At 38.4% G+C, this 24,775-nt stretch overlaps 1 protein-coding gene across 1 annotated transcript; it reads right to left on the reverse strand.

Moving 5' to 3' along the window:
- Positions 1–250: 250 nt before the first annotated feature.
- AP3M2 (adaptor related protein complex 3 subunit mu 2) lies at positions 251–22,361 on the reverse strand. Its single transcript, XM_054565960.1, has 9 exons — positions 22,270–22,361; positions 20,256–20,600; positions 16,840–17,011; positions 13,519–13,656; positions 6,076–6,161; positions 5,440–5,573; positions 3,891–4,098; positions 3,479–3,623; positions 251–2,366 (listed from the first exon to the last, which is right to left on the reverse strand). Exons 2-9 carry the CDS (start codon positions 20,526–20,528, stop codon positions 2,266–2,268), a joined length of 1,257 nt encoding a protein of 418 aa, XP_054421935.1. The 5' UTR covers positions 20,529–20,600; positions 22,270–22,361; the 3' UTR covers positions 251–2,265.
- Positions 22,362–24,775: the final 2,414 nt, after the last annotated feature.

Genomic DNA, 24,775 nt, shown 5'->3' on the forward strand with positions numbered 1-24,775 from the left:
TCACTGCTTCTACTGAGGCACACACGGCATAGCATCATTGTTAGTCCTAATAACAAAACACTTAGGACACGGAGGACTGGCAAAACTCAACTTTATTAAGAATTAAACAGAGAAGATACTTTTGCACATGTTAAACACATGGAACTGAACAGCTTGATCAAGACACCCTGCACTTCTCACACTAACACACTGCTGGGTGGCAGCAATGAGACTCCGCTGCGCCCCAAAGGCCAGCTACACACGTGCCGCGATAGTCACTTCTATGCTAAGGTCTGCAGGTCCCATAACCCTAGATACTTTATTTCTCCTTAACTTCCTTCTTCGCTTGAGATTAGGATGAGCTGCCCTGGAGGAAATAAAACAGCTGGACTCAAACAACTAAAAATATTCAGGGATTAAGTTGGTTATTTTATGTGAAACTTTAAAATCCTCCAGAGCCCTCGGGAGAAGTGATTCTAAGTATTCTGCAATCCACAGTAGAGATGTCTCCCTGACCACGGTAGGTGTGTATATGGGACATAGGAAAGCAAGAGTGATGGAATCTGAAACACATTGCATAGTCACAATGTATCCCAGAGAAAAACCACACAGCAACATGACTCTACAGCAAAAACAAGTCCAGCAAGTAGGAAGTTAAAACTAGGAAAACAAACAAACAAACAAACAGAACACTTAAGTATTCTGGATATAAGGCTTTGGAGAAAAATCGTAGGGTTTGGAGATGACAGGTCTTCATTTTCCTCCATGCACGAAGTAGAGCGCACTATCACTACTTAAGCTACAATTTTTAAAAACCTATCTTTTACATAAATATTTAAATGGATAATAGACCCACTAAACTAGAATAAAAATTACCCATTGGGAAAGCCTGAGGTAATCCTTCAGTTGCCATGTTTCTGAAATTGAGTTACACATGATCAACATGGCCGATCTTCCGTTAGTTTTATTCAAAAAATTCGGGGCGTTTGGTGGGGGCAGGGGGTAGCCTTAAAAGAAAAATGAACTGTTAGATATCTATTGTTCATAAATACATGAGAGAGAACAAAAGACTGAGGAAATACCTTGACTGAGCAGCTTCAAGGATGAAACACACCCTCAATGGTAAGCATTCTATTTACTTTGGGTTACAGAAGGAAAAGTCTCAGGCAGGACGGCTGAGGCTCTAGGAGCAGCAGTCCAGCACTGACAAATGAAAATGAGGAATCACTGGGTTATAGTTGGGCTACACCTTCATGAAGAATGAGCTGGCTGTCTACACTCCAATACTATAACATACAAAATACAGTTGCCCTGGATTGCCTTTTCTGAAACTCTCCTTAGGTAACAGGAAAAAGCTGATAGATTCTGTAAAGTGAGTAGAATTGTTGTGGGTTAGGCAGAGAGGCATTTCTGGCAGCCACCACTGGGGAAAGGGCAAGTCACCTTCTCACTGAAGATGACAGACCAAGTGCTAAAGGCAAAGCAGCAGCTAGTGTCTGAAACTGGTCACATAAAGTCATGGTCTTCAAGGGAAAACCTGATTTTACCGGGGTTTTCCATATCAATAGTGGACTTATATTTAGAAATTTCCAGTTCATTTCTAGAAGTGCAAAAGAAATTTTTTAAATATATGAAAGTAAAGGGGTCAAAAAGAAACTACCTCTACCCTCTCTAACCCTCCCCCACATGGGACTTATTTTTCTTGCGACTTTCACTTTGTGTCCTCATACTTGTTCAAAACTGTTTCCACTTTCTTCCCCCTCATAGATCAGATCCTTAACTGGCCTTTGCTTGACTAATATTCATTTTCTTCCAAAGTTTCCTTTCTTTCCTTCTTTCTTTCCTTCCTTCCTTCCTTCCTTCCTTCCTTCCTTCCTTCCTTCCTTCCTTCCTTCCTTCCCTCCCACCTTAAAAAATAATAACAAAGAAGGCTTTCATTGACTTTAGATAATAAAGCCAAGCAAGTAACAAATGCTAGTGTTTTCCTAGGGTAACCATGTTAAAAACAGCTAAATACGGTATCAGGTCCCTCTGGCCTCCATCATACAGCTCCTCTTTGAGAACTGGGTTGGTGCTGTGTTTCAGTTCTGTCCCATCCTCCCTGGCGACCCTTTTCTCCTTTGATTAGTTCCAGGCACTGAAGGCGAAGGAAAAAAGGGAGCAGGTGGGTCCAGAAGGGGACTGACTTAGGAGACAGGCTGATTTTTTTTTTTTTTTTTTTTTTACTCTTAGACAAGTAAGAAAGGAAAAAGTGTTCGTGACTGTTCCCTTTGCAAAACTCTCCCTTCAGGTTCGAACTTGGAACTTTCCAGCTTTGGTCATGTATTTTATGCCCTTAAAGGGTTTGTACTTCTCTCCATACATATCCAGGCGGTTCACCTTGAGTCCTGGAAGGAAGGAAGAATATGACATAAGTATAATTCATAGAAGCAGGTAGCATAACTATTTAAATTCATTTCCATTCAAAGAGATCAGTAGGATAGAAATAGTAGTAGCAATGAACCAGAAAAAGTTTCATTACACATGAAACTGATAGATTCTTCACTCTTGGTACATACACGGATGATAAAAAATTTCTGCAACCAAAAGTTATCCTATTAGAAGACCTGTTCCTAAGTGAAAAGGGCAGAAAGTTGTATGCAGACTGAAATGAGGGTAAAGTAAAAGTAAGACCACTGTATGTATTTCTCTAGTTATTGGACCAAATACATGAATTAATAATAATAAAATCAAGAAATTAATAATGAAATAAATTATAATCAAATGCATAAATAATGGAAAATAATAAACAAATGAATGCTTTCTAAGTATTCTTAATATACTAAGCTAAAAAATTTATACCATATAAAATTTTAAAGCTTATTAAATATTTTAAGATGAAAGACTTTATAATTTAAGTGGATTCTGATCATCTAAATGAGACAAGGCCTGTTGGTAAAGGAAAATAGGAATTTCACATAGTCTCCTTTCTATCTTACAGAATTGTTCAAAGGATTAAATAATAGATGAAAAGAGCTTAAAACAGTGCCTGGCACCCAGTAAATGCCCAGTAAGTGGTTGCTGTTATTATTACTATCATCCTAAGGTAGGTCTAAACTATGATGAACCAACTTGGATAGGCCCAAGGGTTCTAAATGATAATAAAAGCAAATGTGAAAGTCTCCTGAAATTGGGGGAAAGGAGGGGAAATTATCCTTTTCAGTCATCAGCGGAGCATGCAGAAGCATTCCCACACTGAAGACCTAGGAAACCTCAAAGCGAGAAGCCCAGGAGCCTCAACGACTGTCTGGGAACACCCCTGCCTACCATCTCCTCTGTGTCCTAGACACTTTTATTCAGGTCTCTTGAGCCAACTTCAAAGCAAGGATTATAAACTTTCCCCAGAAATGTGCTAGAAAAGATTTTACTACAGATTACATATCAGGTCATGAAACCAAGCTTGATAAACAGGGAGTCATTTCTGTTTTCTTCAAAGCCACCTATGCTGTGGGGCACTTACCAGAAATGGCCAGCTGCTGGATCTTAAACTGCAAGTTAATCGTGGGATTCTCATCTGGTTTGGAAGCTCCAGCCTGAAGACTCATGGTCCCCTTCAAACTTGGTAGCTTTTGGGGATTTATTTTTCCTACATCCCAAGACAGCATCTTCAAAGAAAGAAAAGGTTATGGTGGAGCCTTTCATGTGCAGTGGTTGAGCTCTAACCTCAGTCAATCGGTTCACAATATTATAACCTGCCTCTAGAGTGTTTCTCAACATAGAATCCTATGTTACCCTAAATTATCTCGAAGAAAAAACAATGTCCCTTTGATTAATCACCCCTTTCGACAAGGTATAAAGTCTACGTGAAGAGCTCCAGCAGCATTACTTCTATTTAAGATCAGCAATTCAAAACCCCCTGCTTATTCTCCTACCTTGGTAACTGGGTCAAACGTGTGCGTCCCCTGAGATGGAGTGAGGCTCATATTCAGGACGCCCTTGGGCATCTGGCTGGTGACAATCACTCCCTCAATGGTCTTCCCCATAGTCTGCTTAGGTCCCACCGTTATTTCAAAGCGTCCAAGTGAACTACTGTCCCGGAAACTGATGTTATGTTTGACATACACTGGAATTGCCACAAGACTAGAAAAAAGACAAACAAAAGTTCATTTCGTTAATGTACTGCAAAAATGGCAAACTTTCCCCCTTGTCTGCCCTGTTGCAGCTTTTCCCCCCTTATCTACTTCCTTACTCATCTTAAAAATTAAGCATGGGTAAAAGCCCCTAGCAATCTTTTATATTTTTCTTTTTATAAAGTTAACATGCTGTCTACTAAGCAAACTAACTCTTCTAATGACTCCTTGACTAATATCCACAAAATTAAAGAGTATACTAAGCCTACTATGGGAAAGGCATTATAAACAAAAATTAGGAGTCACGATATTTCTCTTTTATTTTGTGGCATGTAACTGACAATTTGTACTTGGGAGAGTACATCATACATCATGAACACTTAATAATTTCTTGATAGGACTTTTGTCTGATTATTACAAAAACCCTATGAAGTAGGGTAAGTTGTTGTGACTTGACAGAAGAGGAAATAGAGAAGTCAGAGAATAATAACAGTTCCTAATATATACATTAAGCACTTCCTGAGTGCCAGTCACTATACTAAATCCTTTATCTCTATTATCTCATTTAATCTTCCAGTGACTACGAAGTAGGTACTGCTATTGTCCTGAATTTACAGATGAATACTGATATGCTTAACCTCAGTTATACAACTTGCTCAAGGTCATATATCATAAATACTGAAGGTGCAGCTTAAGTCTAGCTGGTCTGATTCCAGAGCCTTTGCTCTCAAGCACTCAGATATTTTTATGAACTATTTATTCCAAATCACACAAAAAGCTATTGGTGGCTCCGAGGTCTTGTAGCTCTCTGCAGTCCACATATCTTCTACTGTACACCCCCTACTACAGGCTCACAGAAACCCTTAACTCATATTACAGAGAATGTTCAAGACCAAAAATGGCAGCATTTTATGGTTTTCATTGTATAATTTAATGCTTCTTTTGGGTTGGGGGATGGTGAATACAGGCGTACTCAGATTCCAATTTGAGAAAAAAAATATTCTTATTTAGACATATAGTAATGACAACAAAGATAATAGCAGCAAACTTAATGAGCACCAACTTTGTGATAAGCACTATTTAGATTCTCTTATTTAGCCTTCATAACAAGGCACTTTTATTATTTTCAACTTACAGGTAAGAAAACAGACACAGAAAGGGCAAGCAACTCAGCTGAGGCTACCCAATCAGTAAGTAAAGAAGGTGGAATTTGAACCCAGGTATCTCAAGAGCCAGAGTTCTTAATCACTATGGATATGGTTTACACACACACACACACACACACACACACACACACACACACACACGCACACACACACGCGCTCCATTCTTAATTATAAGGGCTGCTTACTTCTGGGCACTGACATGGTAAGAGAGCAGGCGAAAGTTTCCATCAGGAGGGATGAAGGAGAGGATACGCTCCGATTCCCAGCGCTTGAAACGAACACAAGGGTGGAAGCTGACGTCATCCAGCAACCTGGGGTTCTATAGTTACCAGGCAGGGAAGGCAAAAAAGTAGGAACTGAATACCCACATTTCTTTCGGGAGTAATTTAGTTGCTGTTTTTACTAAAACACATACGCACACACAGAAATTCTGTAGTTATTTATAGAAAAGTCAAGCCTGACACAGCTGGGTGGATGTCCTTAATTATCTTTCTTTTTTCAATATTTTATTTATTTATTTATATTTTTTTAAAAGATTACTTATTTATTTTCAGAGAGAGCAGAGGGAAGGAGAGAGGGAGAGAAATCGATTGGTTGCCTCTCACACGCACCCCCCACTGGGCACGTGGCCCACAACTCAGGCATGCGCCCTGACCAGGAATCAAACTGGAGACCTTCCCAGGCCTGTGCTCAAGCCACTGAGCCCCACCAGCCAGAGCCTTCGTTATACTTTTTTGTTCCATTTCACTCTCACGACTCTGTCTTTCTGAAAGCATTTCATTTCCCATTCATAGAACTAAACCTGTGGCCCAGGTTCTTACCATGAAGGAAAGCGTAAGGTCAGGCATTCCAGTCAGCTTGACACAGGCATCAATCACTCCCTGGATCTCAGCAGTAATGGTGGAACCTGAGACCAGGACAAGACAAGAGGAAGGTAAGAGGTTACTGAACTCTCTTCTGTTCTTCCCAACTCATTTCTTCCCTCCCTCCTTCCATCTCTTCCTTCCCCCACCTCTCCCTCATTCTCTTTCTTCTTTCCTTCTGTCCATCCATCCGATCCGTCCACCTAACATTGTCCATCCTTCCAAATATTCATCAACTGCATATCAAGTATGAGATACTCAGATGAAGTAATGGGGATAAAAAAAAATAATGAGATCATTAGCCTGAAGGAGTTTTCAGTCTAGTACCAGAATCAAAGAGAACATCATAATCTTAACTAATGGTTCAGGGTTCTGGAAATTTCCTATCAGAAACTGCTCTCCCTAAGGCCACCAATGAGCTCTGCTGCTATGTTGAGTGGGCACCTTTGGTCTTTATCCTACAGGATCCCTCTGTAGCACTTGTCACTGTCGGCCCCCTTCTCCCTTTTCAAAACCCTCCCCTCTCCTAGTTTCCTACCCTTCTATCTCCCTCAGTGCGTTCTGCAGATTTCTTTCTTTTCACATCCTTTAAATGTTCCTGACTTTCTGGTTCTGAACTTCTCTTCTTTCACTCAACACTCTCCCCTTGGGTTATTTTACCTACTGCTCCAGGCTTCAATTTTCATTGATGGCTGATTATTTCCTAACCTTTTTTCCCCGCTCAGCCAATTGGATCGCTCCACTTGGATGTCTCAGAGGCACTTTAAACTCTACACGTCAAAGTGAATCCATTATCCTCATTCCTGTACCTGCTCCTTCTAGTTTCCATATCTTCATGATACCATCTATCCTGTTGCTAAGCCAGAAAATCCTTGACCACCTTCTAGTTCTTCATTGCCCATACCCAATCAATGATCATTTCCTCTCTTTTATATGACTCCTATTTTTTAAATCACTTGTTCATTCCTCTCCACCCTCACTACCACTGTGGACAGCTATATTTTGTGACTTCAGCAACAGCTTCCTCCTTTCCTTACCTTCGATCTTACCCCATTTCAAGCCATTCTTCACACTGCAGCTAGACTGATAGTTTTAAACTACCAATCTGTTCAAGTTACTCCCCAACTTAAAAGTTTTTAATTGCTCCAAATAATCCTCTTTAAAAAGGCATACAAGACTCTTTATGATCTAGCTATCCAGTTGTTATTTTGGGTTTTTTTTTTAATTGAGGTAAAACTTATAGTAAAATGCAAAAATCTTAAATGTACAGCTCAATGAATTTTTAAATATGTATATGCCCATGCAAAATCACCCACATCAAGATGCAAACCCTTTCTGGCATCCCAGTATGCTCCTCTTGCCCATCCTAATTAATCCAAGTCCTTAAAATTCTGGCTTCTATTACCTTAGATTAAGTTGCACCTGTCTTCAAACTTCATATAAATGTACACAACCTTATGCATCTGAGTTCTTGCTCAACACTGTGAGATTCATTCATGTTGTTGGGTGTATAAATAGTTATTCTTTTTCATTGTTGTATAGTGTTCCACTGTAGGACCATATCAAAATCTATTTATCCTTTCTGTTACTAATGGACATTTGGGATATTTTCAGTTTTGGACTAATATTAAAAGCTGCTATGCTTAGTTTTAAAGCTTCATCATTCACTTTTCTTTTTTTTTATGCTTCTCAGTCCAGTCATACTGAACTACTTTATTTCCCAACAATATTTTACCTATCTTAAAGTGTTGGAAACCAGATTGAAACATACTTTGCTCAAAAATGCATGAAGGTTTTAATAACTTCTACTCATTCTACTGATAAAGCATAAACACTATAACCTCTTTAGACTTTGTCCTATATGGGTGGGATACCTCTCTTATCCTCCACCTTTTTACATTTCTCTCTCCCTCACTAGGCTTTAAACAAGCTTCTATAGCCATAGATTGTCTTTCTTCCTCTCTCTTTTTAACCTCTCTTGTCTCCTTTATTTGTATAACCTCATTGTCAACAGCAAAATAGCATCATCATCATCAACAACAGCAGCAGCTACAACAAAGGCATTTCATAAAGAGGTCCGGAAGTTTGTATTTGGAACACAATTCAGAACATAATTAAGATTTCAAAAAGATTTAGTGGCAGAATTCAGAAATGATTAGTCAAAAAAATGCTGAAAATACCATCACTGAACCAAAAGCCAGCTGCCACTCACCCATGTTTACTAACAAGAATCTCTGAAGGCTCATCATGGGGAAGATGTAGATCCCCAGCATTATGCTGAGGAATGCCACATAATGACCAGTTGTCCCTGTGAATGACATGCCTCTCTTCGTTATTTGCAAATAATTATTGTTTTCCTATATTATTTGGAATGGGAATATTATAGGTATTCAATGACTTAATTACTGGGTTTACTTTTCTCTTTAAGAGTTTGTCTAGCTCATCATTTTTTAAAAATGTTATTAAATTTATTGGTTAACTTTACAAGCTACAGGAATTGGCAAAAAATATTCAAAGTCATGAAAAGCAAGGACGGACAGCCAAGATTGCTCTAACCAGTAAAGCTATAATTTAGAATCAAAGGGCAGATGAAGAGTTTCCCAGACAAGCAAAAACTAAAGGAGTCCATCATCTCCAAACTATTATTATATGAAATGTTAAAGGGACCTAAGAAAAAGAAGATCAAAACTATGAACAATAAAATGGCAAAAAAAAAAACCCCAAATCTATCAACAATTGACTCTAAAAAACAAGCTAAGCAAACAAGAAGAACAGAGACAGAATCATGGATATGGAGAGCATTTTGATGGTTTGTAAAAGGGAGCAGGTGGGGGAGAATGCGTGAAGAGATGAGAGGATTAAGAAGTACAAATAGGCAGTTACAGAATAGCCAGGGGGATGTAAAGTACAGTATAGGAAATAGAGCAGCCAAAGACCTTAAACTCATGACCCATGGACATGAACAAGGGCGGGGGCGGGGGTCGCCTGAGGGAGCGGGGCATGCTGGGTGGAGGGGGGCAAAAGGGGGTAATCAGGACAACTTTAATAGCATAATCAAGAAAATATAATTTGAAAAATAAAATACTTAGGGAAAAAAGTAAATGAAAAAATAAAATAAAATCAATAAAAGTGTGAGACAAGTATTGGTCTGCATCGTCATATTTTTGTTGCTTTTTTCAGCTTTACTGAGGTATAATTAACAAATAAAAATTGTAAATATTTAAGCTGTGCAACTTGATGTTTTGATACACACACACATTGTAAAATGATCACCAAAATCAAGCCAATTAATGTATCCATTACCTCACAGTTGTGTGTGTGTGTGTGTGTGTGTGTGTGTGTGTGTGTGGTAAAAGCACTTACAATCTCCCCTCTGCAAATTTCAAGTATATAATACATATGTGAAGTGAGGATGTGTTAATTTAACGAGACAGGGTAAAGGGAATCCTTTAACAATGTAACCGTAGTCACTGTGCTATACATTAAATCTCCAGAGCCTGCTTACATCGCAGAACAGAACTCTGTTCGCTTTGACCAACACCTCCTCACTTGTGCCTCCTCCTAAACCCTGGTAACCACCCCTCTACTCTCCTCTCCTGTAAGTGAGATCATAGAGTATATGTCTTTCTGTATCTGGTTTATTTCACTTAAGTGTCATGCCATCCAGGTTCATCCATATTGTTGGAAATGGCAAGATTTCCTTCCTTCTTTATGGTTGAATAATTTTCCATTGTGTGTATAGATCTATCTCGCATTTTCTTTACCCATTTGTCTGTCAGCAAACATTTAGGTTATTTCCATATCTTGGCTACTGTGAATAATCCTACAATGAACATGGAGGTGCAGATATTTTTTTAAGATACTTACTTCATTTCCTTTGGATATAACCAGAAGTGGGATTGCTGGTTCATACGGTAGTTCTATTTTTAACATTTTGAGAAACCTCCATACTGTTTTCCATAATGGTTGTGCCAATATACATTCCCACCAACAGTGTATAAGGGTTCCCTTTCCTCTGCCTCATTTCAACACTTATCTTTTGTCTTTTTATAATGGCCATTCTAAGTGGTACGATGCAGTATCTTAGAGCTTTGATTTGTATTTCCCTGATGATTAGTAATTGTTGGGCACTGTTACATATATTCTCTGGCCATTTTTATGTCTCCTTTTGAAAAATGTCTAGTCATGTCCTGTGCTGACTTTTTAATCACATTATTTGTTTTTTGTTTTGTTTTGCTAGAGTGGTAAGAATTCCCTATATATTTTGGATATTAATCCCTCTTCAGATGCATGGTATACAAGTATCTTCTCCTATTTATAGGTTGCCTTTTCACTCTGTTGATTGTTTCTTTGTTATGCAGAAGCTTTTTCAGTTTGATGCAATCGCATTTGTCTATTTTTGCATTTGTTGCCTTTGCTTTTGGTGTCATATCTAAAAACACATTGCCCAAAGATATCAAAAAGCTTTCTCCCCATCTCTTCTTCTAGTAGTTTTTTGATTTTGTCTCTTATGTTTACATTTTTAATTCATTTTGAGTTGATTTTTGTATACAGTGTAAGGTAAGGGTTCAGTTTGATTGGTCTGTGTGCAGATATTCAGTTTCCCCAACACATTTAATGAGGAGACTGTCTTTTCCCCATTGTATATTCACAGCATTCTTGTTGAAGATCAGTTGATTATAAATGTGTGGTTTTATTTTTGAGCTCTCTATGTTGCTTCATGGGTATATATATATATATATATATATATATATATATATATATATATCTGTCTTTATTTCGGATCCATGCTGTCTTAATTAATGTAGCTTTGTAATATACTTTGAAATCAGGAAGTATGAAGTTTCCAGCTTGATTCTTCCTGCTGAAGGCTGCTTTGGCTACTTGGGGTCTTTTTTGGTTCCATATGACTTTTTTCCCAATTTCTACAAAGAATGCCATTGGGACTTCGATGGGGACAGCACTGAATCTGTAGAACCCTTCGGGTATTATTGACATTATAAAAATATTAATTCTTCCAATCCATGAATACAGGTGTCTATTTTTTAAAGAATATTTTATTGATTATGCTATTACAGTTGTCCCATTTTTTCTTCCTCCTTTATTCCCCTCCACCCCCCTCCCACCAGCGTTCCCTGCTTTAGTTCATGTCCATGGGTCGTACATATAAGTGCTTCTATTTCCCCATTTCCTATACTATTCTTAACCTCCCCCTATTTTGTACTTATCACTTACGCTTCTTATTCCCTGTACCTTTTTCCCCATTCTCCTCCCTCCCCTCCTCACTGATAACCCTCCATGTAATCTCCATTTCTGTGATTCAGTTCCTGTTTAGTAGTTTGCTTAGTTTATTTTTTTTAGGTTCAGTTGTTAATAGTTATGAATCTGTTGTCATTTTACTGTTCATAGTTTTGATTTCTTCTTTTTCTTAGATAAGTTCCTTTAACATTTCATATAGTAAGGACTTGGTCATGATGAACATCTTTAACTTGACTTTACCTGGGAAGCACTTTATCTGCCCTTCCATTCTAAATGATAGTTTTGCTGGATAAAGTAATCTTGGATGTAGGTTCTTGCCTTTCATGACTTCGAATACTTCTTTCCAGCCCTTTCTTACCTGTAAGGTTTCTTTTGAGAAATCGGCTGGTAGTTTTATGGGAACTCCTTTGTAGATAACTGTCTCCTTTTCTCTTGGCTGCTTTCAAGATTCTCTCCTTATCTTTAATTTTGGGTAATGTAATTCTGGTGTGCCTTGGCGTGTATTTCCTTGGGTCCAGTTTCTTTGGGGCTCTGAGCTTCCTGTACTTCCTGGAAGTCTATTTCCTTTGCCAGATTGGGGAAGTTCTCCTTCATTACTTTTTCAAATAAGTTTTCAATTTCTTGCTCTTCTTCTTCTCCTTCTGGCACCCCTATGATTCTAATGTTGGAACATTTTAAGTTTTCCCACAGGCTCCTAAGCCTCTCCTCATTTTTCTGAATCCTTGCTTCTTCATTCTGTTCTGGTTGAATGTTTGTATCTTCCTTCTGCTCCAAATCGTTCATTTGAGTCCTGGTTTCCTTCCCTTCACTGTTGGTTCCGTGTATACTTTTCTTTATTTCATTTTGCATAGCCTTCACTTTTTCCTCTATTTTGCAAACATACTCAACCATTTCTGTGAGCATCCTGATTCCCAGTGTTTTGAACTGCATCTGATAGGTTGGCTATCTCTTCATTGCTTAGTTCTATTTTTGGAACTTTGATCTATTCTTTCATTTGGGCCATATTTCTTTGTCTCTGAATGCCTGTTATTTTGGGAGGGGTGGAGCCTTAGGTATTCACCAGGGCTGGGAAACCCAGGTTGCTGATTTGTGGCACTGTATATGGGGGAGGGGTCAGAGAGGGAACAATGCCACTTGCTCAGCTCTTGGCTGGCTATCAGTCACTTGCCCTGGTACCCACAATCAAATTGTGCCCTTCTGGGGCTGATTCCTGGGTGAGCGGGTTTGTGTACATTCTGGGACCCCATGGGTCTCTCCAACAAACTCTCCTGTGAGGCCAGGAGTTTCTCCTGCTGCTGCAACCCCCACAGGTGTTTACAGCCAGAGGTTTGGAGACTTTCTTGTCCCACACTGGCACCCTGGGTTGCACTGTCTGTCTCTCTCCCCTGTTGTTCCTCCCGGTTTATCCACAGGCATATGTGGGACCACTCAGCCCTCTAGCCACTGCCTTGCTGCACGTCCTCTCCAACCCAGCTGCCCATCCCCAGCCCTCCTACCAGTCTCAATGAATGTTTCTTCTTTAACTCCTTGTTTGTCAGACTTCCATATAGTTTGATTTTCTGGCAGTTCTGGGGTGTTTTTTGTTTTTAAGTTTGTCATTGTCCTTCTTTTGGTTGTGCAAGAAGCAAAGCCTATGTACCTATGCCTCCATCTTAGCCAGAACAGATGTCTCTCCATTTATCTGTGTCTTCTTTAATTTTCTTCATTAATGTTTTATAATTTTTAATGTACAAATCTTTCACATTTTGGTTAAGTTTATTCCTTATTTCTAAGTATTTTATTCTTTGCGTTGCTGTCATAAATGGAACTGTTTTCTTAGTTTCCTTTATGATAGTTTGTTGTTTGAATATAAAAATGCCACTGATTCTTGTATGTTTATTGTTTATACTACAACTTTCCTGAATTTATTAGTTCTATTAGATTTTTGTTGAATCTTTAGGGATTTCTACATATATGATCGTGTCACCTACATCATTAGATTTAAGTCCATTCCTAGTACCTAGTACAGTGATTGACACAAAGTAGGCACTAAGTTAGAATGAATGATTTTGAATTGGGGGATAATTCTGTTAATAGCAAGCACTGCATGAAAGTGACTTCTTTCCATTTTCATAGTTCAGAGAACAGGTTAAAAGCACCTACCTGATTTATCAATGATGGCATCAATCTCTTCAATCACATCAAAATAGGCCTCATTATTGGTGTATTTCACCCCAGTCCGTCTCCACGGCACCACGGACAGCTGCCCGGTGGGAAGCTGGTCACCCACATTGGTGCTTCCTGAGACAATGAATATTACTGTAATTTATTTCCAGTATGATAACTGGATATAATCAATTATCTAATAATCATAGAACACTTTCCTAGATGTTTCTATGCTCCCATTATTTATTTAGTCACTTAAAGAATTTTTCAAAAAAACAGACAAGAGTTTTCCCGAGTTCTAGATGGGTAACCTGGTCTCCTTTAAAAACTTGTCACCATCTGGTCTGCCTTCTCAAGCAGAATAAAGGTTAAAAAAGTTACCTGAGAAACAGATATCATATTTTGGTTTTGAAAGTAACTTGAACTTGGTCTCTCAAATTCCACAATAGCTTGCAGCTTAAATAATGTATTGGCTTTCAGTAGAGATGGTAATCTACATATTGATATAAGATTTTCATGGGTGAAAACAGTATTCTAGTTTGAGGTAGATTCTTAAGTGCACTTACATTAGGTATTAAAATGTATACATCAAATAATCTCTCTCATGCCAATACTGAAACTGAGGAAAAGAATACAAATTAGATCTTTCCTTGTCTATAAGAGTTATAAATCAGCTCCTTGACTTGGTTTTCCCTCACAAGCATCAAAAATATTTTTTAATTCAAAGGTTCTATACTAAAATTATGAAATATTATAACTAATTTAAAATGTATTTCCTTCTCCTGTAACCTGGATCTTTTTAATCTAAAGGAAAAAAACACCAAACATACACATATTCAGCATGTTTACAAAACATTTCAGCTTTTCAGAATGGTTCTCAGATACTTTTTTCTAGATTAAAGTGAGATTCCAGAAAATGACTTAATAATATTCATAAATGATTCAGGTATTAATAAAGCTGTTTAAGGTTTAAAAATGAGCCCAAAATATTGAAAAACCCAACAAATGTTTCCTTAAAAAATGCACTATATATTAAAACATGTCATCAAGCTATAATAATTAAATCAGTGTGCTAAAAGGCAGGAAAGCCTAAAAAAAAAAGTCCCAGAATCCATAATGACTTAAGTACAAGATAACAATATCATTTGAAAGCAGGGGGAAAAAGATAAATTATTCAATGAATAGTGCTAGGAAAAGTGACTGGCAATTTGAAAAAATAAACATAGAGCCTTATATTAATTACCAAGATAATTTCCAAATAGATTAAAGAATTAGATCCAAAAATAAAATTGTAAAAGAATTAGACAAATACACAGTTTTTAAAAAAGACTTTCCCTTCTCCAAGATCAAAAAGACATTTCTTATGTTTTCTTCTAACAGTTATATAGTTTGTGTTTAACTCTACATCAAGCTGGATCTTATTTTGCGTATAGAATAAGTAGAGAGACTTCATTTTTTTCTATATTAAAGCTGATTCTCCCAGTACAATATATTTAACAACTGGCCCCTGGTCCACTGATTTGATATATGACCACATCTATTTATACCAAATTTCTATAAATGCAAGGGTCTGTTTCTGGACTTTCTATTTCATCCCAGTTATATTTGCCTATCACTGGGCAAATACTGTATTTTTAAATTACCAAAATTTCATGATATATCTTGTATCTGATAGGACACAGTCTCTTGTTCTTTTTTTAATATTTATTTCAAAACTGTCTTGGCTTTTATATCTCTCTTTTTATAACTCATATCTTTTCTATGAGTTTTTGCCTTGTGTACCATATGAACTTAGTATATCTTGATACTATTTGACAGAGAAATCCTTCCAACCCCTTTGTAATTCTTTTTCAAAAACATCCTGGCTATTGTGCATATTTATTCCTTTTAAAATGTATTTATCAATCAGTTTATCAAATTCCTTGTAAACCTCATTCATATATTTAGCAAGACCCAAAATGTAAAACCTTAATTAAGAAGAATGATTAACTTTACTAAATCAAACATTTTTAAATGTGGCTACACAAGCAATACCATGCACAATGTCAAATGACAAGACAGGTTGAATACTTGTAACAGAGCATTCAAAATATATAAAGAGCTTCCACCAACCAATGTGTATTATTTTCAGTATACAGGATCTGGCAGAAGTAAGGCTTGCGTGAGTGTCTTTGGTAGGGTGTGTGAATGTCTTACACAAGATGGACAGCAATGTGAACATTTCACCTAAAATGTCATATGGTGCGCTTGAGTGTGATATTGTTATGTTACAGAACTACAGGCTTATGATTTTGTAATAAAGAGGCGGTATTATTTGTGCCAGACCCTGTATGTGGTGGTTTAATATCCTTAAATGAAAGAATTATTTTAAATTAGAATAAAAAATAAAAACATTTCAACACAAAAAAGTAATTCACTATAGAGGAAAAACAGTCAATAAACACTTGAACAGCTTTTAATTTCCTTAGTAATAAAAAATGAGTGTGTAAATAATAATATATCACTAAACTATCAAAGTTTTTTAATTTAATAATAATAATAATGATAATAGGGTTGACCAGGGTGCATAGAAATTGCTACTGCAAGTATAAATTGGCATAAATTTTCTGGAGGGCAATTTGGCACAATGCATTAAAGTCCATAAAACATGCACACATTTTGGTCCAGCCCTTCTATTTCTAGTACTGAAAAGAAATCACCCTAGATGTGCACAAAGATTTAAGTATAAGAATGCTGATTTTTCTTATTTAAAAGAACAAAAAATCAGAGACTTCTTAAACTGGGACTGAGTAAATAATGTAGGTTCTATTCCATATGGCAGGAAATTGTAAAGTCACTGAAAATTATGTAAGAATAGTTGTCCTAATGAAAGTGTTCACAAAATATTGATAAAAGGTTAAGTTTTAATATATGTATAAGAGTTGTTAAAAATTCCATCCATCTATCCATAATCTATGTGTCTAGAAAAGACAAAAAAATAGACACAGAAGTATGTTAAAAGTGTGGTGCAAGTAAGAATTAATCCATGTTCTTTGTGCTTTTCTGTATTTCCAACGTTTCTACAATAATAATGTGTTTCTTCTGAAATCAGAAAAAAATGATTTTTAAAGGAGAATACTTCATTTTTTCATTGAAATCAGGATATTTTCTACATAACTGAAATCTCTTTCAGGACATACTCCAAGACTATAAAAAGCAAAATTAAAGCATCTGAACATTTGAGATCCCCAAAGATAAGCACTCAGAACAATGCAGACACCAGACCAAGCCACACCCACTACGGCAGCTGCTTTCTGTGGGTTTCCCCTTTGTCCATACCTGTTATGGTGTTGACAACTGTTCGAAGAATAGTGGGAGGCTTTATCAGCTCTTTGAGGATGTTTGACTCCGTAGCTAGTGGAAACCCATTATCAAGCATCTCTTCCAATACCTCATAAACCACAACCACATTGTCTTTGATCACTGGCTCTGAACAGACTCCAAAATAATCCTGTTGAAAATACAATATATATATTTATCACTCAGAGACTGTCATAAGTGAAAGAGTGTTCCCAGACAATATGGATCTAGTTCTGCCCGTATGTGCTTACTCAATGTTTGAGATATTCTTCTACAATGAGGGAATGAAGCAGAACCATAGTTCTCTTAAAAAGAACAGTTACAGTACTAGGGTCATTACTAAATTCTTTTATAAACTACAGAGCTAAGTCATTTAACCTCTTTGGGTTAGTTTCTTCACCTAGATAAAATACATAGAATACAAAACAATCTAAACTATTGTATGTGCTTATGAACAAGAATTAGAAAGAACTATGATAATACTTGATATGACATAAATTGGACCTGGCAATCTGCTGAATCCTTTACTGTGTGCTATTCCTTAACATTCATGCAGCAAATAAGAATTTAGAGGGTAATAAAATAAAATGAGAGGGAAGAGCTAGCACACCGGAAAATCACTTCGTATCATCCCTACTCTAAGATGCTATGATTCTAAGAATGCTTCGTCCTTTTATTAACAAAGGCTAAACTTATATACTAAATTATCTGGGTTGTGGAAAAAGCACTGGATTCCAGATCAGAAGACCTGGGTTACAATTGTCACTTACTAGATTACTAGCTTAGGTCATGCTAACTAATTTGGTTCTTGATTTCTTTAATAGGATAATCAGGATAATACCACTGGACACACAAGGATGCTATAAGAACTGAGCATGATGGATTAAATGATAAATGATAATATATTTGTTAACTATAAAGCACTATGTAAAATGAAATGCATGATGGTAAAATGATTTAGAAAGAAATATTTGTGGCCATTTAGTGTGCCCTTCTAGCAATGTCAGTCATGTGTTTTATTGGACCTCTGAGACAGTCACACCGCATTCTTGAATTCATCCACTGAAGGGAGATTGACCCCTTTTTGAGAAAGCCCATTCTATTTATGGACAGCTCTGATTATTAGAAAGTTCTCTTGCTAATCTGAAATCTGATTCCTAGATCTTTGTTATAGAACAAGTTTATAGACTAGCCACACAGCTACTTAAAGACAACTACAGGATTTCACTTTAATATTTTTTTTAATCCTCACCTGAGGACATTTTCTCATTGCTCTGAGAGAGAGAGTATGGGAAAGAGGAAGAGAGGTAGAGAGAGAAGCATCAACATGAGAAAGAAATATCAATTGGTTGCCTCTGGTATGCACCCGGACCAAGGACCAAACCCACAACCGAGGCATGTGCCCTGACTGGGATCAAGCCTGCAACCTTTTGGTGTATGGGATGATGCCCCAACCAACTGAGCCACACCAGTTTCAACATTTTTACTTAGGGCTAAACTCCCTGTTTGATCTTTCCACTGTTCATGCCAACGTATAGTTTCTAGATCATTTCACCATCTTGCCATTTCTTTGAATATGCTCTAGTTTTCCAATATTCTCAAATTATGATATCCAAAATTGATGGCAGACTCTAGATGTGATCTAAATTATATCAGATAATGTTAATTATTGAAGCCATTCCAAATCTAAGAGCTCTTGGGAATATGTTTCTAAAACAAAAAGATTTCTTCTTTAAAAATGAGAATTTAAGGACCAAAAAGTTACACATTTCCTTCCCAAGAGTGATTTTATTTTGAAAAACAAATAACACACCTCCCTGGACTTTATAGAATGTGAACTCAGCAGTTGGAAAGGAGACTTGTAAGTATGATGAAGTGCTAGAGCAAAAGTGCTTGTAACTCTATAGCTGAAACGCCTCCGTTATTATACTAGTTCTAGAAATATAATACAGCCAGAAAGAACACATATCAGAAAGACACCAAAATCAGGATATTTCCATTTACTCTTAACAATTGTGTCAAAAATGACAAGCTCTGAAGTCCCAAATTTCTAAACTAGCAACTTTACTGTTTTCTCAAATTCCTCTTTGGTTTCAACTGAATTAAACAACTTTTCTCACTTCCTGTCTTCTAATTAGTTACATAATACCAGTACGGCAATATGAAGCCGATGTCTTATTTCACCAATGTGACTGTTAATCTTAGAATGGGATAAAAAGTCATATGTGGAAATCATAACAGGGCCCAGTTAGAGTGGTGTAAGTTCATAACTACTGGCTTCTCTCACTTATAGTTCCTCCACATACTGGGCTTCTTAAGTCTCAGGTTTTCACTGCGTGAAGGAACCATATGCCCCATGAGACTGGAATCCCAGAATAATACTACCACAGAGTATCTGTGGGAAAATTATAAAATATAATTCCTTTGGCATCAAAGCTGTTCCAGACATGTGATCTTGATATAAGTGCAAATGAAAGGACCCTTTGACTTGTTTTTCAATATTTATCGTAACATGTAGGTCCTCCTTCTCCTCTTCTTCAGTTCCACAATTTCTGTATTCATGTGATTAATTCCAGACCTCACATGACATCGAAGTTGAACCAAAGAGCCCCTGATTCTCATTTATCCTCTGAGTTATACAACTACCACAACAGTTAGGAGCTGAGCAAGTCTTTTAGGAGGGGATTCCACTGTCGAAATCAAGACTCTGGACAGCCTAAAATCTTGTGCTATAAATGGTGCCGACCTCCTGCTCCCTAAGACCTTCAAATCTATCCCTGAAAGCAAAACTCAGAATGAAAACTGTATCTTGTAAAATGTGTTACTCAAATTCTTTGGGGTCCAGAAGATTTTTCAATCTTAAATTGGCAACAACGAGCTCCTGTGCTGGGGATAAGCACCGCAAACCCAGGATGAAGTACTGGTTTGCAAATTACCCCTGCCAGGGAGAGTGAAAACAAGCCTAACTTAGCTTTTCTACTTTTAAAATACACACACACACACACACACACACACACACACACACACACACTGATCACTTTTTGATGCACTCAAAGCAATGTAATTAACAATGGTCAGCATCAGGTCCACTATTAAAAAACAAAAGTCCTCTGATTTGTGAACAAAATGTAAGACAATTCCAATCTCCAGAACTAAAGTGACCACACACAATCATACCGAATAGGGTGGCTTTCTCATGCCAGAGGTTCAAAAGTACTCAATTCATCATTCTAGAGGCAGCCAATTCAATAAGTAGAATCTTATCAGATAGGAGAGGAAGTGAGCAATGTCAGTTTCAATTTTTTAAAAAGTTCCTTAATTGAGACTGAATACAATAGAAACAGAATAAGAAAGATACATCATTTACATGTATGAATCCCCTCACGTTCACGCACCTGAAATGTGTCCACTACTCGGTGAAGGAACTCGATGACAAATAACGGTGGGACCTCTGTTTGGATCACAGCCACAAAAAAGATCTTGTGCCGGTATACACTTAAGAGATAGTGGTGAGGGGTAGGGATGACTGGTGGTACGTTTTCTGCCTCAGTTGCTCTCTCTTGTGCCTCAAAAAAGTAATCACAAACAGAACGGCTGACCACACTTTTCCAATGTTTCTCCAGGAAAATATCTCCAGAGGAGTTGATCAAGAAAAGGCTATGAATCATGGTGGAGATTGCCAGTGAGAGAGGAAAGTCTTTTTCAGTTTGAACACCTCAGGACTCAACAAATTTTCAACCCTAAAAACAAAAGAAGTTATGATCAGTTCCACTGAACCAAAACACCTTCTCCATCTTTTCCAGCAGTCCAAGTGCTACCCATCCTTCGAGATTAGATTCAAGTCTTCTTCTATGGCATGAGCCTGAAATATCCCTCCCTAGAATTCCTAAGGATAATTATCATCCATCTTGTTTGCCAATCTTTCCTTACTCGTGTGCATTTAAAATTCAACTTAATCTTTGGAGGTGTATTTTTCCCAGCTGGACTTTAAGCTCCTGAGAAAAAAGACCACGCTTCATATTTTTTGTTACCTCACTGCACAGTGTCCTCTTTCATATAAGAGGGCTTCAAAGAATATTAATGAGTTCCATGTATTTGGTCACAACTCACACACATATATGTTTATAGTAGTACAGTCTCATACGGTAGCCATTAGCCAAATATGGCCAATGAGCACTTAAAATGTGGCTGGCCCAAACTGAGATGTTCTGTAAGTGTGAGATACACACCAGGTTTTGAGGGATTTGTATGAAAATGAAATTTAAGATCTCTTACCAATAATTTAATATTGATAAATTAAATTAATATCCATTTAATTTTGACATTTTAGATACATCGGGTTAAATAAGATACATTAAAATTTACTTAACCTGTTTTTTTACTTTTTTTAAATGTGGTTACTTGAAAATGTAAAATTAGTATATGGTATGTGGCTCGCATTATATTTCTATTGGGCAGCGCCGGTCCATGGAATGGAAAGCTGTCATTGTGGTCTTTATTCAGTCAGTCAATACGCATTCTCTAAGTATTTGTTATGCACAGGCTCTGTGTTGGCTGCCTTTAAAAAAAGAAAAAAGTCCCTCTGTCTCTGGCCATAGGTTCAATCCCCAGTGAGGACACATGCCTGGGTTTAGTCCCTAGTCAGGAAGCATGCAAGAGGCAATGCATCGATTCTTCTCTCCCTCTCTTTCTCCCTCCTCTACCCTCTCTCTAGAATCAATAAAAAGAAAAAAGAGAAAAAAAATCCCTCTGGGGGATACCCCTGGTCCCTCAGGAGACAGCATCTCTACGGTACCGGTTCCCGGGATGAGGCAGCTGCACTGTACCCAATGTCCATTCTGCGAACTGGCACAACCGCAAAGGCCTGTTGTACCCAGTGCCCCAGCGCGAGCTTAATATCTCTGCCAGTGGACAAGACAGAGGGAGGGAGGGAAAGCTGAGACTAGCTAGGTCGTGGATGCGGATAAAGCTGCCGAAGTAGGTTATTTCTGCGCTGGTCCCAGCCCAGCCCGGCCCAGCCGCCTGTGAGCCGTAGGTGATTGACATCGTTTGAGACCAGGGTGGACAAGGGGGCGGGTTTAAGGTGCGTGCACACTCGAAAGGTGAAGAGTCACCAGTCTGCACACATGCGTTGCCATGGCAACAGTATCCCCTCTTCCCTCAGCCACCAGCTCGGAGGGGGCCACCTCCGCAGCCCGGTACTCGGTCCCCAACCTCTCCCCACCGCTTCCCGCTGCGCGTAGGTTCAGCCTAGTGGCATCTCGTGACCCTGCCGCAGCCCGTGCGCGCCCCCGCTCACCCCGCGCGCGCCCCACTCCCCAACCCGGTCGGCTGCGAGCGCGAGCCATTCCCTTCGCGGACCCAGGTCGCCAGACCGCCTCACCCGGCCTTGCTCTTCGCAGCACCCACCTTTCAGCTGCGCGGACAGACCCCGCCTCCTCATCGCCCCCCAACCCCGCGGCTCTCGGGCATGTCGCCGCGCGCCCGCTGATTGGCCGTCCTGTGGGCGTTGCGCCAGCGACCAAGGTCTGAAAGCGAGGGACTGGGCGTCAGTGATCCGCTCCTCCCTTCTGACTGATCGCTGTTCGGGATCACTCGGTTCTCCGACTTAAGCCCCCAGTCGGCCCTTGTTGAGGTTTCGTTAATCTTCAACTGGTGCAGCTCAGTGGCTCCAAGCTCTGATTGGCTGTCGTGGACAGTCGATGGCCGCCAGTCACAACAAGCCTGACCGATTGTCACTGTCACCTGCCTAACCGCGGAATGTGCCTGGAAAGGATGCTTAAAGACTGTTATTTCCAGGGCATGGTTTATCGAATAGCTTTATCATGGATGATATACCATGAACAGTAATAAGTACTCTCCATTAGATAAGTGCATTTTAAAAAGAAGCATGATGCCCCTTCATTTATGTGCATTGGGTAAAGAAAAGGTGATGGGCACTATTGCCTGTTATCCTGACCTCTGGACCTAGATTCGGGAGGCTTCCTCCATTCCCAACTGGGCCACCACCTGCTTGACCGTGGGCAAGGTACTTTACCTTTCAGAATCTCAGTTCCCAGACCTGAAAATGTGGCGCTAGGCCAGTATCTCTCCAAATTGCGGTGGAGCACTAATGACTTTAATACTAATATTTAAGTGATTGAAGTCATTGTGATCCAGAAAAGCATGAAATAGAAGTCAGAAGACTAGGTTCAACTTCGATTAAGTGAAAAATTAGTTATCAAATGAGATGTATGGAACGTGTTTGCCTTGGTATTCAATAAAATGGTAAACTGTGGTGATGGTGGTAATGATACTTGCCTAGACTACAAGGCTGTCGCCCTGATTTTGCTATACCTTTCACGTTGGTAAAATGGAGCATGAGCAGCAGCTGCTCCTTACCCAGGACCATGATAAATGTCTATCGAAGGTGGTGTGGATTGTTCTCTACCATACTAGCTAAGGTCAGATAGTAGACTAATTTTGAACTAAATAAAAGAGAAAACCCCAAATCAAAATGGCTGAATGATGTGCATCCTGTAAGCAACCTTAGGGGTTCTGGTGTCAGACCTCCTGAGTTTGAAGTGCTCTAGCACTCACCAGCTGTGTTACCTTGAGAAAGCATCTTAATTTCTCTAAACTTCAAACCTCTCACTTCTCAAATAAGGATATGAATAGTAGTAACTTTGGAAAGTTGTTGCTAAGTTAGAAAAATGTTAGCAATTAACAACTACAGCTTTTCGTGTCTGAAAAGCTCTTTAGCTTTCCTTCAATTCTAAATGACAGCTTTGCTGGGTAATCTTAGTCATAGGTCCTTGCTTTTCATCACTTTGAATATTTGTTTCTAATACCTTCTTGTCTGCAAAGTTTCTGTTGAGAAATCGACTGACAGTATTATGGGAGTTCCCTTGTAGGTAACTGTTTTTCTCTTTCTGCTTTTAAGATTCTCTCTTTGCCTTTAACCTTTGGCATTTTAATTATGATATGTCTTGGTGTGGGCCTCTTTGGGTTCATCTTGTTTGGGACTCTCTGTGCTTCCTAGACTTGTATGTCAATTTCCTCCGCCAAACCAGTTTTATATGAAATGTTAAAGGGTCTTCTTTAAGAAGAAAAAACAGATAAAATATACAAACAATAAAATGGCAATAAATATATATCTATCAACAATTGAATCTAGAAAACAAAATGAACAAACTGAGCAGAAACAGATTCACAGTTACAGAGAACATTTTGATGGTTGCCAGATGGGAGGGGGGTGGGGCAGATGCGTGAAAAAGGTGAAGGGATGAAAAAATACAAATTGGTTGTTACAGAATAGTGATGGGGAAGTGAAGTACAGCATAGGGAATATAGTCAATAGTATTCTAATAACTATGTATGATGTCAGATGAGTACAAGATTTATCAGGATGATCACTTATTAAGTTATATAATGTCTAATCACTGGGGTGTACACCTGAAACTAATTTAGTAATGTATGTCATCTGTAATTGAAAAAATTTTAAATTATTTTTTAAAAAGAAAGAAAAGTGTTAGTGATTATTACTACCTAAGAAGCAGCATAGGATACAATTAAAAATGATTGTGAAGCAATGTGCGTAAGGTGCAGAAATGCAGTGACTGCTGTGGACATTTCTCATTCACTGAGTTAAAATGCACTGAGATCCTCCCATGTATCAAGCCTAGTGCTGGGGATGCTGCAATGACTAATATCACAGACATAGTCTCTGTTGTCACAGAGCCTAGCTGGGAAGACAAGTGAGAAGCAAGTACTTACTAAACAGTGTGATAAGCCAGGAGCACACGATGGGGATGAGGGAAGAGGGGGCTGACCTAGAGTCAAGGAAGTCCTCCTAAACTGAAATCAAAAAGATGACTACAGATTCCATTAGCATGGAAGGACAGAGAGAAGAGCACATGTAGAGAGCTCAGGAGAT

The sequence above is a fragment of the Pteronotus mesoamericanus genome, unplaced genomic scaffold (genome assembly GCF_021234165.1).
Source record: "Pteronotus mesoamericanus isolate MK-2021 breed Mesoamerican mustached bat unplaced genomic scaffold, CSHL_Meso_final contig_169, whole genome shotgun sequence".
Lineage (NCBI taxonomy): Eukaryota > Metazoa > Chordata > Mammalia > Chiroptera > Mormoopidae > Pteronotus > Pteronotus mesoamericanus.